The sequence below is a fragment of the Paralichthys olivaceus genome, chromosome 16 (assembly GCF_024713975.1).
Source record: "Paralichthys olivaceus isolate ysfri-2021 chromosome 16, ASM2471397v2, whole genome shotgun sequence".
In the NCBI taxonomy this organism is placed as follows: domain Eukaryota; kingdom Metazoa; phylum Chordata; class Actinopteri; order Pleuronectiformes; family Paralichthyidae; genus Paralichthys; species Paralichthys olivaceus.
Genome location: NC_091108.1, coordinates 14,157,682 through 14,174,235, shown reverse-complemented (window position 1 = coordinate 14,174,235; position 16,554 = coordinate 14,157,682). Strand labels below are relative to the sequence as shown.

At 40.7% G+C, this 16,554-nt stretch overlaps 1 protein-coding gene across 2 annotated transcripts; it reads left to right on the top strand.

Annotated features, from left to right (window-relative positions):
- The first annotated feature begins 646 nt into the window (after positions 1 to 646).
- Positions 647 to 13,821, top strand: LOC109637861 (homer protein homolog 3-like). Of its 2 annotated transcripts, none has more exons than XM_020100521.2 (10): positions 647 to 786; positions 886 to 934; positions 4,853 to 5,009; positions 6,557 to 6,688; positions 6,832 to 6,936; positions 7,891 to 8,003; positions 9,456 to 9,612; positions 11,849 to 11,956; positions 12,074 to 12,154; positions 12,242 to 13,821. In XM_020100521.2, the coding sequence occupies exons 2-10, from the start codon at positions 912 to 914 to the stop codon at positions 12,425 to 12,427; spliced, it is 1,062 nt and encodes a 353-aa protein (XP_019956080.2). In that variant the 5' UTR covers positions 647 to 786; positions 886 to 911; the 3' UTR covers positions 12,428 to 13,821. The 2 variants fall into 2 exon arrangements, with proteins under 2 accessions (XP_019956080.2, XP_019956063.2); XM_020100504.2 differs by having other exon boundaries at positions 7,870 to 8,003.
- Positions 13,822 to 16,554: the final 2,733 nt, after the last annotated feature.

Below are 16,554 nucleotides of genomic sequence, written 5' to 3'. Positions count from 1 at the left end.
TTTTGTCAGGGATCAAAACAATTGCTGTTTTTTTATCTCTAAGAATAGATTCACTCTTTAACTTTCCACAGGACAGAACTATACCTGCAGTTGTAAAAATGTCTGATGATCTCAATGTCAGTGTGTTGCAGCTATAGGCCCTGGCTCTGCTGTAGGATGACTCTGGATGAGTCTTTTTAGGTCATGGCTTCTCCTTCGGGACGATGTTTTCATTAAGCCCCGGAGCTGGCAGCTCCTCGCAGACCTATAAGATCCAGTCCTGCGGTATATGCACACATGCAGACGGAGGCTGGTTGGCTGCGGGCGGACTGACACAGTTTCCCCTGCTCCTCCTCCGCCTCCTGCAGCTGTAGCGGCTGCTCGGAGCCTCTGGAGCCAGCAGGTGGTACTCTACCGTCGGCTGTGTCCCGCTGCTGAACGCGATCAGGCGGCTGGATGAGGAGCTGAGGAGGGTCAGAGACAGAGAGAGGGGGAGCTGTACCAGCACGAAAGACAAAGAGAATAGGGAGGAAGGAGCAGCTGTTGCGTCTCTTCTCTCCGGGATGGACACAACCGGGATCGCGGTGATCCAGGTCAGCCGCTCCGCCTCCTCTTCCGCCGGTCTGTGACTCTCCGGCGGATCCCGGTGACCGGCGACACTTGGCCGACACTTGGCCGCCTGCAGAAGGCTGTGTGCGGCTGTAGGCTTTAAAATCCTCCGGAGCGCTTCGCCTGCAGCGTCAGGGTGAAACAGCAGCTTCAGTGTGGAGTTAATAGACTCAACAGGGTTTTAAACACCGACATGGGGTGAGTGTGTCTGGGTCAGTGCATTTAATTAGCTGGTCTTTAACAGGAATTCCTGTTAAATTATCTGTTGGGTTAATAATTCAACTTTTTCTTTTGTAGAAGAGAAGACTCAGTCACCTTGTAAGATGTTTCCTCACCACAGAGAAAGGTAAGAACATTTAAAAGATTTTTCTCCTGATATATAATCATGATTATTATCATTATAAGCTTCATTTGTGTAATAATAATACACTTTATCTCTGTAGCACATTGTCAAAACAGTTTCAAGGAAAGCAAACAATAATAATTTAAAAGCAGGATACAGAAATAAAAAAATGTAAGAAAAGAGTTAAAACAGTGTCAAATAAAACGTGATAAAATGATTAAAATAGGCCGTTAGTTACAAACTGCTTCACTAGAGGATCAAACAACAATACAACCCCAATACAATTAAAAGTATATATTTAAAAACTGCAGTATTTCATATGCAACCTACTCCACATTCACCTCACAAAAAGATTTAAATAAAGAGAAACCTGTCTGAAACTTCTCTATTGTGAGAATAGTAATTGTAATAATACTGCAATGCAGGATGAGGAAAGGATAGGATCAGTCCTCTGATGCACACGTGCACATCTGTAGCAATGTTCTGCTTTCTTCTTCACCTTTGTCTGAGCACAGATTCTTCTGAATCATTGCAGACTTTATGTTAATTAATAGACTTTAATCTGTTAAATTCAGACATTATTATTTTGTGAAACTATCAGAGCTTTTAGATTATTTGATCTATGATCTAGGATGTCAAGTCAAAGCTTCTTTGTATAGCAAGTTTAAAACAACAGCAGTTGACCAAAGAACTGACCAGGTTTAATAAACGCAATGAAACATCATAAATATATGAGAATTAGAATAATAAAATAAAATCAAGGTCTCAAACTTGGTTAAACACTATATAAGTTACAAGCAGCCACTTGTTTTATCTTAGCACCAGCAGAAGTGGAGCATCTGCACCAATTGAAAGAAATGACACAAGCATCACATCAGAAATCAGGGGGCGACGGGAGGAACTGGGTGAAGCAGATTGTGGATATTGTAGATTGTAGGAATTAGTGGGGTTATTCATCTTGAGGTGCCGTCCAATCACTCTCAGGCTTTGTTAGACTTAAACACCCCCATTAAGCCCTGGAGGCCACATCCATCTGCTGAGGATGAAGGTCGAGCAACATTTACTCACACACACACACACACACACACACACACACACACACACACACACACACATAATCAACATGAGTGTCTCAACAACTATTTTCACGCACAGGAAGGAACAAGTGACAGGTACAGATACACAAACACCTAAAGCCAGTTGTTCTCTGTTCCAACATTTGGTCCTGACTGTGTGAAACTCCTAACTCCACCTCGGGGGCTTGATTCCTGGTTGATCATGAGTGTCAGACAGCATACGGATGTGGGCCACTTCAGGCAATGATGCAGCACGTGTGGCCTTCTTGTAAAATAGCAAATGTGACCTGAATATCCCAAAACAAATGTGGGTCTCTTGATAAAGTTGCTGCGCTCTAGGTGAGGTGTAATCTGGATGTGAACCTAAATATGCCCATGTGGTAAATGGTGACTATAGCCCAACTAGCACAAAATAAATGTGGGCCTCCTTTAGTATTTAGTATTGCTGTGGCTTACTTGTGGCCCGGATCTGGCAAACAGGAGCATATCACCCAAGTATGTGGGCCGGGTGACAGTGTGGCAGAGGGACAGTGTCGGCCAAATCTGGGCCAAAAACACTTTTGGCCCCTCTGTATAAACTGTGGCTCATTTATAGTCCCTGATTTCATCAGCTAGTTTCTAAAAGTAATCACTTTGCCAATCAGGCAGAAAAGTAAAAAGTCTACATAACCCAAACATAATGTCAGATTCTTTCATGATGTCAGATGAATTATGTCACTAGAAGGTAAGAGGTAAAATCTCACTCCAGCCTCCAACAGGCTGCTTTTGTCTCAGATCTGCAAATCCACTGACAACAACAGGATTACTTTGAAATGACGAGACTTACAGCGCAGGTTATTATCAGACTGGAGTTCTGGCGAAATGCCACTGTTCATATCAACATCTTCACGATCACACTGTGTATGTACGAGTCCATATGATGTCCCTTTAGTCACCATCTCCAGACAAGACACAGAGAGACCGTTCCTGGATTTGTGTGTCACTAATGGGGTCAGATATAAATGTACAGGGACTTGCCAAAACCTTAGAGTTCTACTGGGAACAGCTACAGCAATTCACAATACACCATAGAAAAAGAAGAAGAGGAAGAGGAAGTGTCCTGGTTTTTACTGTTTCATATTTTAACAAGTCTTGTTGGCGACGAGTTGGAGACGAGCAGCACAAGTGAAGAGAAGCATCATGTTGAGATATTGAATAGTCTGTTCGTCTTTGTGTGTTGATCTGCACTTTCACTGTTACGCAGAAGGATCACCATTGTACTTATCTGTCTCAGTTTGATGGCGTTTCACAGAGAAGGCCTGCAGTGAACAGCTCTGCTTGTATGTTACTGGATGGTGGGATGGCAAGAGAGAAAGTCCGTCCTGTCTTTCAGATTAACAGCTCATTGAACTTTCTTTAACTTATGGTATTTGGTCGTCAAAGTGACCTTCATCCATCGGTCGGCAATGTCAGTCTGTTGGTCAACGTTCTTTGGTCCAGACTGAAGTATGTTAACATGTATTGAATGTTTATCCGTGATATTTAGTGCAGCTATCCTTTGCTTTTCATAGTGCAGCTTGTTTTCAAATGTTTTCTTGGAGGCTCCCCTTCCAAAGTCAAGGAAAGTATCAGCTATCAGTCACTTACAATGATGAATAAAAAAGCTGATACATTTCTAGTGAAATAAAGGTCATGATAACATTAGTATTTGTTTATTTTTACTACATTAATCATCTATTCATTCATTATCTATACCGCTTAAGCTGTTTTTTAAGAAGGTCAGGGGAGGGACCTGGAGCTAATCCCAGCTGACACTGGGCGATAGGCAGGTTATGCCCTGGACAGGTTGCCAGTGTATCACGGAGAGATAAACAACCATCCCCACCTACAGTCAATACAGAGACTGTATGTGTTTGGACTGTGGCAGGAAGTCAGTGTACCTGGAGAAAACCCACGCAAACAACATACAAAGAGAAAGACACTGGCCAGACTGGGATTCTAACCAGGATCCTTCTTCCTGTGAGGCTCGATGGCCCTTAAGAGGTGCCTGCCTCCATTTTGAGAGCCACTGATCTATTAACATAATGAGGTTAATATTTGTTTGGTGGGTGGATTGGGGATTTTTGGCACATACATTCATGTTAAGATAAATATCAATAACTATTTGACTATTCTAACTTCAGCAGTGAGATTTGTTTTTTTAGTTCGACATAACAGAGTGTGGGGATACACACTGTGGGAAATCTGCTGTCTGGACTCCATCTGGAGAGGAAGAAGGGAGTTCAAAACAGAGGAAGACCTTTAGCAGTCTTGCTATTTACACCACATGACTGTGGCTTAACCACCTCCCTGCACTGGAGACGTTGTAGCTTTGATATATTTACCTTGTATCTAGGAGACATCCCTGCAAGACACTGCCAGGAGAAGAGCAGAGGGCGGAGGGTGAATGACTGGGGAGAGGGTTCAGAGCTTTTAGTCCTCAGTGTCAGTCTCAGCCTGTATATGGCTGGTGAATGACGCAGGAAAGAGTGAAGATGAACGAGCCAAAGGTTGATTTCCAATATTATCCTTATATGACGGCGATGTCTCATTGTGAAAACCATCAAGGATGTACCTTTTAAGCAAAAGCAGGACACATAATGAGGATTGTACGATAAAGGATTTTAAATTAAAGGTTCACATTTTCAACTTTTAGATTTCAAAATATCCAAAACTTCCTTCTCCTACCGCTGCATCATATTCAGTTGCTTTTAAATCATAGTTTTTAGACCTGGAGTCTGTGGAGGGATTTGCATGTTGATATTCAACATGCACAAAATTTTCTTTTCCTCATATCTCATAATTTCTCCTGCGTTTCATCCTCCAGGGAGCAGCCGATCTTCAGCGCCCGGGCCCATGTTTTCCAAATCGACCCCACCACCAAGAGGAACTGGATCCCTGCCAGCAAACATGCTGTCAGCGTGTCCTTCTTCTACGACGCCAACCGCAACGTGTACCGCATCATCAGCGTGGGCGGGACCAAGGTGAGAGGGAAAAGCCAGAGTTTTCAAATAAACACCAGATGTAGATCCAGAATCTGGTCACTCAGAAGTAACATGTAAACGATGGATCTTTCATAATCAAACACACATTTCTGAGGGATTTTCTCAAAGCTAAACACTTTGATTCCAGTCAAAACAAGCTTTTCAGTATTTGTGACAAAAGCAAAAGGTAACAAAAAAAACTAATAAATAAATAAAACCTCTGACGATGAGAAATATGCCACAAAGCCAAACCACAGTGGGTGTAAACAACTGAGCAGGCCTGTGGATATAGATTACGAGGAACAGGCCACATCAAGCAGTGGATTGGAGGGAGGGGGGGGGGGTCTATCTGATCTCTTCTTAGCACCTCTGGTCTGACCCACATTTCTGCCTCCCTGCAGGCAGTGCGGGGGGGCAGTTAGTCACTCAGCAGCCCAATCCTGCCAGGACTGGTGTCTGCCCCGAGAATAATCTTCACTGCCGCCGCCACCGTCCAACATGTTATGTCAAAGCATAGAAATGCAGACCGCCGGGTTCATGTAATCAGTTGTTGGACGGGAGAGACGGAGGAAAAAACCTCCTCCTAAGCTGCCACTGCCCTGCAATTCTGGGGGTTTAAATCAGTCCCATTATTGTAACGCTGGAGATGACGTAAAAAGGTTTATAAATAGGTCTGTTCTAATATTTTTTCTCATGTGCTCAGGATGGAGAGAGGTGGCTTCATTCACTTCCCTGAGAATGATGCGATGAACCTGCTGGATGCTCCGTGTCTCTTAAGCACAAATACAATTTCAAGTTGCCCTTTGCTCTTAGACTTAACAATAGGAGCTTGTGGTCTGGCAAAGCTTTGGATTATGATCATTTTCAAAACTATCTTTAAAGAACAAACACGTCTCGAGAGAGAACGTGCTTGAAAATATGTGATTGTCAGGAATCCCAGAGGAGAAATAATATTTCACACGTTTCAATGTGCAGATGTTTTCCTGTGTTCTTCACTTCTGCAGCAAACATGTGAAACATGGAGTTATTTCAGTGTAGACAGGATTTATGTACATACAAAAAAAAAAACGTATTTAAAATGTAAAATATAAAATATACTTAAAACTGTCAAAATATCACACTGTGTCTTATTCTGATAAGAAATCTATTTCTCTATCTTTATACTTCTTTTGATTTCCTGCACAATACTTGAAATTAAAAAGAATACAGTGTGTCAAATGCTTCAAAAGCAACCCCCATATCCCCAAATAACCCTTTTCGGTAAAAAAAACAAAACAAATCTCAACCACTGTTGTGGATTTTCTGAATAAATCTGCATGAATTAATTTGCAAAAAAAAAAAGATTAAGATTAAAGAGGGAAACTACATGAGCGTTACCTTTCTCTGACCCTCTCACTCCAATGATCATTTTCTCCTGTAGTAAAAAAACCTGATCACCATAGATCTGCTTATTCATGCTTCAACTTCTTGTTGAGTCTGTTTTTTGCTGCTGAACTCCCAGAATCCTCTGTTTCATTCACATGTATGATCACACTTGTAACCTGCAGGCAATTATCAACTGCACCGTTACACCCAGCATGACGTTCACCAAGACGTCCCAGAAGTTTGGGCAGTGGGCTGACAGCAGAGCCAACACTGTGTATGGTCTGGGTTTCGCTACAGAGCAACAACTGCACCAGGTAAATTATACCACAGAAGTGAAAAACACTCTGTAAATACTTCTACTTATTTCACGCACACTGTGCTTCTCCTGTGGTGAACTGCTGTATTATTAATATTTCTTGACCTGAAACAGTGTATCACTTGTCCTCTTTTTGAAAAGTTCTCCGATAAGTTTAAGGAGGTGAAAGATGCAGCTCGTCTGGCTCGAGAAAAGTCGCAGGATAAAGAACTGGCCAACACAGCACTGACCATCGCTGCTCCTCAGGTGAGGCAACTAAAGCTTTTAGAAAAGAAAGTATAGGCAGAGCAAGCCTCCGCAGGTGTCAGGCAGAAAGTGGAAATGTCATGAAACATCCAACAATGCAATTTTTTTAAGATTCAGGAGACACACAGTTTGGATGCAGGCACCTGTGTGATTCTGCAGCGGCTCAGCTCTCTGATTGAATCAAAGCAGGGACGGAGAGAAAGGAAAGAGAGATGAGCTGGGTCACTCGTCTCGGAGGGAAAGTGAGGGAAAAGTAGGACGATGGTAAAATTATCCCCCGCCGCTCAGCAGCACACCTCACCCGTGCACTCTCCACCCGCTGCTGCCGAGAAGCCTCCATCACACTAATAATAAAAATGTAGTCAGCGAGGGGCTCCTCTGATCAATAGAGAATAATTTCCCATCAGTTACATCCGCCTGGTCATGAAGAACATGCCCATTTCCTTTTAATTCTACAGCCGAGTAGATTCCAAGTTTCTCTCACGTCTGTATCGATAAGATGAACACATCAGAGGAGCCGGAGCTGCAGAACATTGCAAACAGCGTCATTTATTTTGTCCGTGACTCTCGCTAAGTATCAATGTGCTGTAAAACTTGTCACACAGCCCTGTATCATGGTCATAATGTATGTTTCTTTGTCTGTTCTTCTTCCTCATGGACTTACACTGTAGTTCTCACAGGTGAGTCCTTCGCTGTTTGAACGTGTGAATCCTCTAAAGTCATTTTAAGAACACATGATGAAATTGGAAGATAGAAAATAGGAAGCATTTTTAAAGCAGTTCTGTTTTATATTTTCACTTTATTTGTGTGTATTTTTATTTAAACATCTTGATTCTCAGGTCTAAAAGTAGTTCCAGTCTGAATTATACTGGCGTTGAGCTACACTGATGTGTTGTGTTGTGAGGAGTGTACATTTACTGATGTGTCCCTCAGGACCTCGCGGATGAACTCCAGTCTCCACCTGTGATGTGTGTGAACGGACCGGAGGACAAGCTGTTCCGCAGCCAGAGTGCAGACATCACCCTGTCCTCTGAGAAGGAGCGAATCAAAAAGATGCTCTCTGAAGGGTAACACACACGACCACACACACACACACACACACACAAACCTTTTAAAACATTTTTGTTTCTTTCTCTTCTGCTTTCAAACTCGACGACTGATTAAAAACTAGTGGAAAAGTTTTAAAGTCACATCTTCATCCCCGGCCAACAAACGTGCAGCTCATAGTTTTCATCAGTGGATGCAGTTGAACCAGTTGTCATGCAGACGGTTCAGTAGCCGTCACATGACCGAGGAGTGGGACCAATTGTGATAGTGATGAACAACAGGTGACAACCGTCTCCGTGACAACTGAATCAACTCCCAATGACACTGACAGCTCCAGTTAATCTTCAGTAAATGAGCTGTGTGCTAAAATATAATTGTTATTTTTTACAGTGTAGTATCATTACATGAATAATTCAACATTTGGATAATCATTTTATTCCTTTTCTTCCAGACAGAAAAATGAGATTGATTCGGTTATACGCTAAATATAAAGTGTGGATGAAGCTTTGATCTAATTGTATCGATATGCTGCAAGTGCTGCAGTAATTAAGAAAACTGAACAAACTGGAGTTTAGTGAGAATATTTGACCTCAGTAAATTGAAAAACGTCATGTAGGTTTTTCATGATTTCATGCGATCGATACTATTGATTATACTTGAGCAGGTAATCTCTTGCCTTTAGCTTCGGCCCTCCCAGCAGCGTTCAGAGAATTAAAATGGTTTAAATTATATGTTGTTAATTAGAGTTTACACTTGTTCAGTGGTCCTGTTTACTAAGCTTTCTGGAAGCGAAGAGGCCATTGTTGAGGTAGAGGTGACTTCACATGAGGCTTTTGAGCCCTTTGAGCCTCCCTCAATGCTTTTACATCTTACAGTTTTATTATTGCGACTGAAAGCTGCTTCTGAATGGTTGCCATGGTAAACTGTTGCCATGCAACAACCTCAAGCTTTCAAGATGTAGAGGAACACGGTGAAGACGAAGGATGATATATAAAGAGCGTCTGATCTTTTCTGCAGATTATACAAAAGTAAATTGAAGTTGATGACATTTAACAATCTCTTATGTGCATTAATGAATCAATGGTGTTTAGGTTCCCGCTAAAAATCATCTTTATGTGAATGAATGCATGATATATTTAATTTTATTTGATAGGAGCAGTCCTCATTAATTAAAATACTGTAAATGACCCAGAGTTAGCAGTATGAGCTAACTTTCATAGTATTGAGTATTTATAGTACAGAACTAACTGTGTGTCATTGTTATTTATTGATGTTAAAACAAAATAGTTGACAAAACTGTCTCCCCTCCAGGTCAGGTATAAATGTTCAAAATATTTGTTTTCAGAGCACTTAAAAGACTTCTTATCTATGTGGCCTCAATATATAATTCCATGCCACATAAGGTTTATTATACAGTATTATATGTACCATGTAAATGCATCTCTGATTTACAGTTCACATGTTTTTTCCAGGTCTATTTGTGAGATGAACCTGGAGGCTGAGCTCTTCACTCTGCAGGACAGCAACTCAAAGCTGGTGGCAGCTTTGCACGAGGCTAATGCTAACGTGGAGCAGTGGAAGAAGCAGCTGGCGGCGTATCAGGAGGAGACAGAGCGGCTGCGAGAACAGGTGAGCCTCTACTGGACACTTTGAGGACGCTCTGTTTCAGTGTGTTTACCCTGACGACTGAATCAGCCATTGTTAAACAGGCTTCATGGAAACGTTGCCCTTAAAGCTGTGTATTTCATGTATTGCAGAGACTTTTTAAAGCAACACTATGTACCTTGGCTGAGTAGCAGCGCCCTCTGCAGCCACTCGCAATAACCTATTCTGATGGGCTCCGTGTCTGAGCGATCAAGTGGTTTTCATGTTGAGGAAAAAACATAGCCAAGTGTAGTCCCACTCATTGAACTGAAGCACAGCTAAACAGTGGATATTACCCATGATCCCCGGCTTCCTTAACCAGAAGAGTTGGTGCTCTAACAAATTCACCAAACTGTGTTAAGAATTATTGATATTTTAAGCTTTTAAGGTAAATATTGGAGATAAATTCTGGTTTATAAAGACTTCTAAGTCTTTTTAACTGATGTACTGCTCCGCACTAATCTTGCTGTGCCTGATTCTGGTGATTAAGCTGCAACTATCTATCAATTACTCAGGAGATTGTACCCAAACACCAAAGTTGCAGGAACAGACTTTCAGGATGAGGAGTGGCACCATTCTCCCTACCAGTCAGTGAACCTTCAAACTAATTTTGAAGCTGATATTTTAAGGTAAAAAAGTTAGACAGTGTTGCTTAAACTCTGTTTATAGCCACGGTTGTGATTGTAGAAAAAGGCTGAGGCAAGGTTTGTTGGTGAGACATTAATTTTGGCTAAAAAGCATTCATGCATTGTTAAAGCAAACACCGAAAAGTAGTTCTTCTTTTGTCCTCTAGTGCAGCTAAGACCTTGTTTATTCTGCAGGAACCTGCAGAGCCGGAGCTGAAGGTTTAGGTCAGATCTTATAATCAGTGCTGGAGCTGTTACAAGAACAGACACTCAGTTTGTTGATGAAGGAAAGTTTTTCTCAAACAAGAGCAAGGTGAGCTGTCACTCTGTTGCTCTCAGTAAGGACAGTTCCCCTGGTTTTACTTACGTGGTCGCTTACAGACACTTAATTTCCCTGGTTTTCCAGCGGCAAGAAAGAAAGGACAAGTTGCTCAGGCTGGTTATATTCTTCATCATTCAGTGACATGACTTGTGCTGCAGGCGTTTCCCCCTGCCAAGCTTTAATCGATGTGTTCTCGGCTGGTTGAAGTGGTTCACTATAGAATGCATATACAGCAATGTCAAATTTCACCACAGGAGAGTTTGGTCTAAATACACAGAGCCTCAGGAGGATTTTATACTTGAATTACCTTTCAGGTTCCACTGGATGCAGATACCCCCCCCCCCCTTTTAATTCCTGTTATTTTCACCTTGGTGGCTGATTCCTCCAGGAATGATCCCGCCTCAGGCTGACAATTACAAACCTCTCTGATTCAACGATTCGAGACTTTGATCCCTTTCCATTATAGCCTGGCTTCACAGTATTGATCATTGCTTTTAAATTCTCTAGCACTCTATTTTTTTGTATTTCTGATTGATTTCATACAAGTCAGATCCAGGTTTCCTTTTAGGCTATAAGTTCTCGTTCCCTGTGTCTGATGAAGGGGACCAGGTGGCTGAAAATGGTTCACGTCTCTGGGGAGGTGTGAGAGGAAGAGGGGTTTGTAGGACAGCAATATCCTACTTTCAATGCCCCAGTTAGGAAAAAATGAAAAATTACCAGAGGGAGCTGGCATCCACTCGCTTCTCTTTTTTTTTTACTTCTTCTTCTTTCTGCTTCTAGTCTCAACCATACATGGTTGAAAATGACCTGCCTCTGTCAGACACAAGGGGGGGTGGAGGAAACCTGCTGTTTCTGATTTTTTCACTGCAGTGAGGACGTCTCTCATGTCAATATGATAATGGTCTCCAGTCGGCCTGTTGATTAATCCTTGTTGTGGATGAAGTCATAGTCAATGAAAATATGAGTCATGACGAGCAGAGAAAGCACATCGAGCTGAAAATTCTCACAAAGTCATTCAGACTGAGTAATGGGTTTTTTGTGTTACTACATACTGTAAATGCAATGTTGTGTAGACTAATTATAATAATATGACTGAATATAATGAATAAATGTTTAATTATTATATGACTATAATGCTATTAGCCATGTGTATTAGAGCCTGATTTTACCTTCAGCACAGATTTCCACACTGTAATTCATTGAAAGGCTTCATAAAATTCAACATAAGACTAAGAGATGGGTTTATACTATGTGTGTGTGTGTGTGTTTTAAGGTGTCTGAACTGGAGGCTCATGGAGGCCATGGCCCCAGTGACATGCTGAAGGACGAGCTGACCCAGTCTCTAGAGGAGCTGGAGGCGCTGCTGAAGGCCAAAGATGAGGTTGGTTCCATTTTCACCATCAGCATCAGTCAGAGGTGGAAAGATGTTTTGTTCGTCTCAGGTGTTAATGAATGATGCAGCTGCTCAAACTACTGTGAACCTTTCACTCTGTTCCAGGAGATCCACATTTTACAGAGCAAGAAAGCCGACTACCATGAGATGGAGCACAATAGAAATGAGGCCATGCACAGATTACGGGTATCACAGCGGCATTGCTTTCAGAAATGATGTGCACGTTTGTTGAGTCGTTGAATTAAGTTCAAAATTTTCCTTGCCACTCTGCAGGAGATGGAGATGCGTAATTCAGACTTGGAGCGGCGCATCCAGAACACAGAGCAGAACCTGAGTAACTCTCTGGAGGACCGGGATCGCATGGACACTGAGATCCAGAGAGCCATAGAGATTCTGGACATCAAGATCTTTGACCTTAATGACCTCCGCCAGAGCCTGGTTAAACTCATTGACAAATAAGAAATAAAAAAAAACACAAATCCATCAGAGAGCAGGAAAGAGGAGACTGAGTAAAATTTGTTGGCAGCAGCTAGTAAAGGAAACTAGATGGAGCTGGTCCCTGTCCTCTTCAAGCACAAGAACCACCTCGGCTGCAGGAAAGCGACAACACATCTGCGTTGCGGCAGCGGCTGCGCTGTGCTCAACGACACACTGCAGGTGTTGGCCTATAAGCAGCGGCATACACACGGTATTGCTTGTCCGATCTAATGTAACGCTTCATGTTGCTTTCAAGGTAAACATTCAGTGCAATAAACCAACTTTAAGGTAAGTGCTTAACACTGCTCGACATTTACTATTGACAACTGGTGCTTGTAGTTTTTCATGTATGCTTTTTTTTCAAGTATGACTTTTGTATTAAAAAACAAACAGACAAACAAACAGCGATGCAGTGTCAATATGAACGCTAAGAGGCCTTGCTTTTTGTTTTCCACTGACAGATTAAAATTCAACAATGAGATGAGTCAAGGAGCATTCAATAAAAGAGCGCACAAGACAAAATTACTTAAAAGTTTAACAACCTGCATTCAACGTAGTAAATTCACATTTAACTGAGTTTGATTTGTGCAGAGATAAACTAGTGTATCGTCTTGTCATTGCCTGTGTGTATTGTAGCAGCTACAATGTTGTGTAGGTGAAAGACAGAGTGGTTTTCTAGGTTGTAACGTACATTAAAAATCAATGATATAGTTGTGCTAATACTGTTCAATATGACAGGAAGCATGGACACACAACTTGAACTTGGATCTGAATATTGACACCAAAGATCAAATGTTAAAAGCAGTCGTTGACAGCAGCTTGTCTCTCATCACATCTTTGTTTAAACTTGTGAGGAACCTTTAAATATAAAGTAAGTTACAGAAACTCTTAGGTAAATGTTAGTTTATGATGTATTATTCAATTAAAATAAGGATAAGTGTTTTCAGAATAATACACAGTAATGAATGAGTAAACATAAGAAATATAAACCATCACTTAGTTTAACAGATAAGTTTAACTTACATTGCATCATATCTCAACTTAGCCACTTATTAATGATCGCTCCAGCTCTGAATAAACAAGTCGCTCTAAATGCTGTGACACATCCGAGAACATTTAGGAGACATTATTGTTCTTCTGCCATTTTGCAGCACGTTACCTTTATAACAACACCATTTGCCATAGGCCTTGAGAGTGTGGCTGTACTGTGTGAAAAAAGACACTGTTTGTATTGTATAACTTTGTCTATAAAGCTGTATTTGTATTAAATTATTTTTCCGGCCTTACTTGTTCTATTTAAGGATGATTGTGGACAGCAATGCCAGCTCTCTGAGCTTTGAACGACAGTTTGGAAATAAAAACAAAGAACACAGTCGCTTGATTATCTGAATGTCTTTTTTTCATCAACATGCTTAATGAATTTGTATTAATCGGAATCCTCAGAGCAAGTAAATGACATTGATGTATATTAACCTTTATTTTCTAGGAGCATTGTAGAAACAGCTATTCAGTGCTGGAGACATACATTCTTTGGTAGAAATGTGAGCACAATTGTTGCGTTTGCTTTGTTTATAATATTTGCATTGTACGGTCAGATTGTGATTGGTAGGTTGTCGGTTCGATCCCTGCGGACACAGCATGATAAATGTGGGTGTAGATAGGTCATTCCTGCACTTAAAATGCAATGAAGCATTGATTCTTCAAACTGAATCCTCTTTGAAAAGCAGATTGTCAATATACAACAGGAGGCCTACATCACAACGTGCAGCTCAATATAATCGATGGTTTGAATTAGATGTCCCATTTGCCTGCAACTACACATGAGCATGCAGAAAATGTCACTGGTCTAATTTAATAGGATTTGATGCAGTTGCACAAACTGCAGGCAATTCTGTAGGCAATTCTATCTTTGAAATTTACTTTTGAAATTTCTTTTGCAGCAGATGACAGCGCGTGGATGCCAGTGAGCGCTGCCCCTGACTTGAGAGGAGAACGCTGGTAGATCACAGTAGCACAGAACCATCTTGTCATAACAGATGAATCTCAATCTACAAGGTCTTCTCTTTCATGAAAACACAACTACTATTAAACACTTTGTTCAGGCTTTTCAGAGCCACATAGCCATCTCTAAGTCATGAGATGACATTTTAAATAGAATAATGGTTTAGTGAGAGCCTCAATGAGCCTCTGATTAGATTCAAATTAGATTCAAATTAAACATCTGAGTATGTGCAGAAGGGATTGGCGGATGGATCCGCGGTATCAAGGCCCATCAATATATTCCCTCGATTAACCGCGTCTTACATAGCATTTATAGCATCAAAGAACTAATAAACTATTTAAAAAAACAATTAAATACACAATTAATACGGCGATGGAGACACTTTAACTTCACTATTGGGGAGCAGTCCCTCTTCATATAAACTCTATGGTGAACATTAAAGCAAGATATACATCTCCTTAATGAGCATCACTTGTTTTAGTCTATTAACATGAAAATAAAAATGAAAAGAAGAAAGTCTCCCTCTCATTGGTGGGAGGAGATTTTGTATTTGAAATATTTTGTTGCCACAGAAACCAGCTTGCAGTTACATCTTCCTCTCTGAGACTGAGTTTGTCACACTAATAAAACACCATTGTGCAGGCCATCTTCTCGCAGTTGTACTTTTGAGCCAGTTGTCTCAGGCCAGCAAGCTGTAGTCCCACAGGGTGCGTCCGTCCTCCAGCTGTTTTCCAGCAAAGATGAAACATATACCTCCAAACAAAACAGTCCCAGTTGTTAACTGGTGATTGTGTCAGGTATAGAAAATAATTTTACATTTATAGCTGCCTATCAAATGTCAGGCCTATAATAAATGGTGTTACTCATAGTCCTTCTGTAATGGGGTTTCCTTAGAGGTCAATGTATAGTTTAAATACTACTGATATCAATAGACCCTACACTACTATATATATATATATATATATATATATATATATATTAACTGCCATTAACTGAGAGGAAACCTCCTCTCAGTTAATGGCTGAGAAGCAGCACCTTGCACGGGCCGGATCATGAATCTGAACTCGAACCTCGAACCTGTTGATTCGAATTTATATATATATATATATGATAACAGATTATATACTCTCTAAAAAAATAAGATTGACATGGATCTTAATAAAACATTCTGAGAGTATTTTGGCATTTTCTTGAAATATGGAAAAATAGAGAATAAAAGTCACTAAAGTCCTTTTGATTTTCTACATTTTATTTGTCCACATTTTTGAATAACAGACTCACAATGTTTTAGGGATTTACAAAACAGATCCCATCACATTATGTTTTACAGGAGGATGAGACACTAGAGTTAAATTGGGACTGATATTTATTTAAGAGGCTATAAGATAGTTAGATAAATCTGATCTAAAGATAAAACTGGTCTGTATAAAGAAGTGATGAAGTTACACTGGGATTTGTGCTCTTAGAGCATATGGTTCTGATTATTACATAACATGTTAAGTGTCACAGCAGCTATTTGTATTTTCCCACATCTGTTCGTCACACTGCAGATTATCGTCTTTGTCCTTGATTTTAACTCGATGGTGTCACTGGGCTCTACCTCAAGTGTAATGGTTTTAGAATCTGCATTGTTTCACTTCTTATCTAACTGCTTATGAAATCTGATTTGCCACATTTCACTGTTATCAGCAGGGATTTTCAAATGACAAATAACATCAACAAAAAGAATCATAACACAAATAAACTAATAAGGGTTCGAATGTTCTACAAACGTTGATATTATTGCTTATGAGTCAATTTTAACTGACATTATTGTGCATTTCCCTACATCCAACAACACAAATGATTGTTCCACAGGTTATAAAATGTACATTGGAACCTGATGATGTGATTTGTTATTTTTGCATCTGCTCCAGTGATACAATCTGCATAAAGATGGAGGAGGTGATAACAGGTGCTGACATGTTGTCGATCTCCCGCCGCTGAAGAACCAGTGTGTTCAAATAAGAAGTGAACATTGCTCCATTCACAATGAGTCAGCACTGTAATCATGTGAAAAGGAATAATGATAAAAATCGGCTGCTATCATTGGGAGGACTCGAACCGG

Excerpts from the sequence above, each read along its gene's own strand:
- LOC109637861 (XM_020100504.2), top strand. The coding sequence starts at position 912 with ATGTTTCCTCACCACAGAGAAAG. Across the intron at positions 9,613-11,848 it reads CAGAGCGGCTGCGAGAACAG|GTGTCTGAACTGGAGGCTCA; the intron begins GTGAGCCTCTAC and ends GTGTGTTTTAAG. Across the intron at positions 12,155-12,241 it reads AGGCCATGCACAGATTACGG|GAGATGGAGATGCGTAATTC; the intron begins GTATCACAGCGG and ends GCCACTCTGCAG.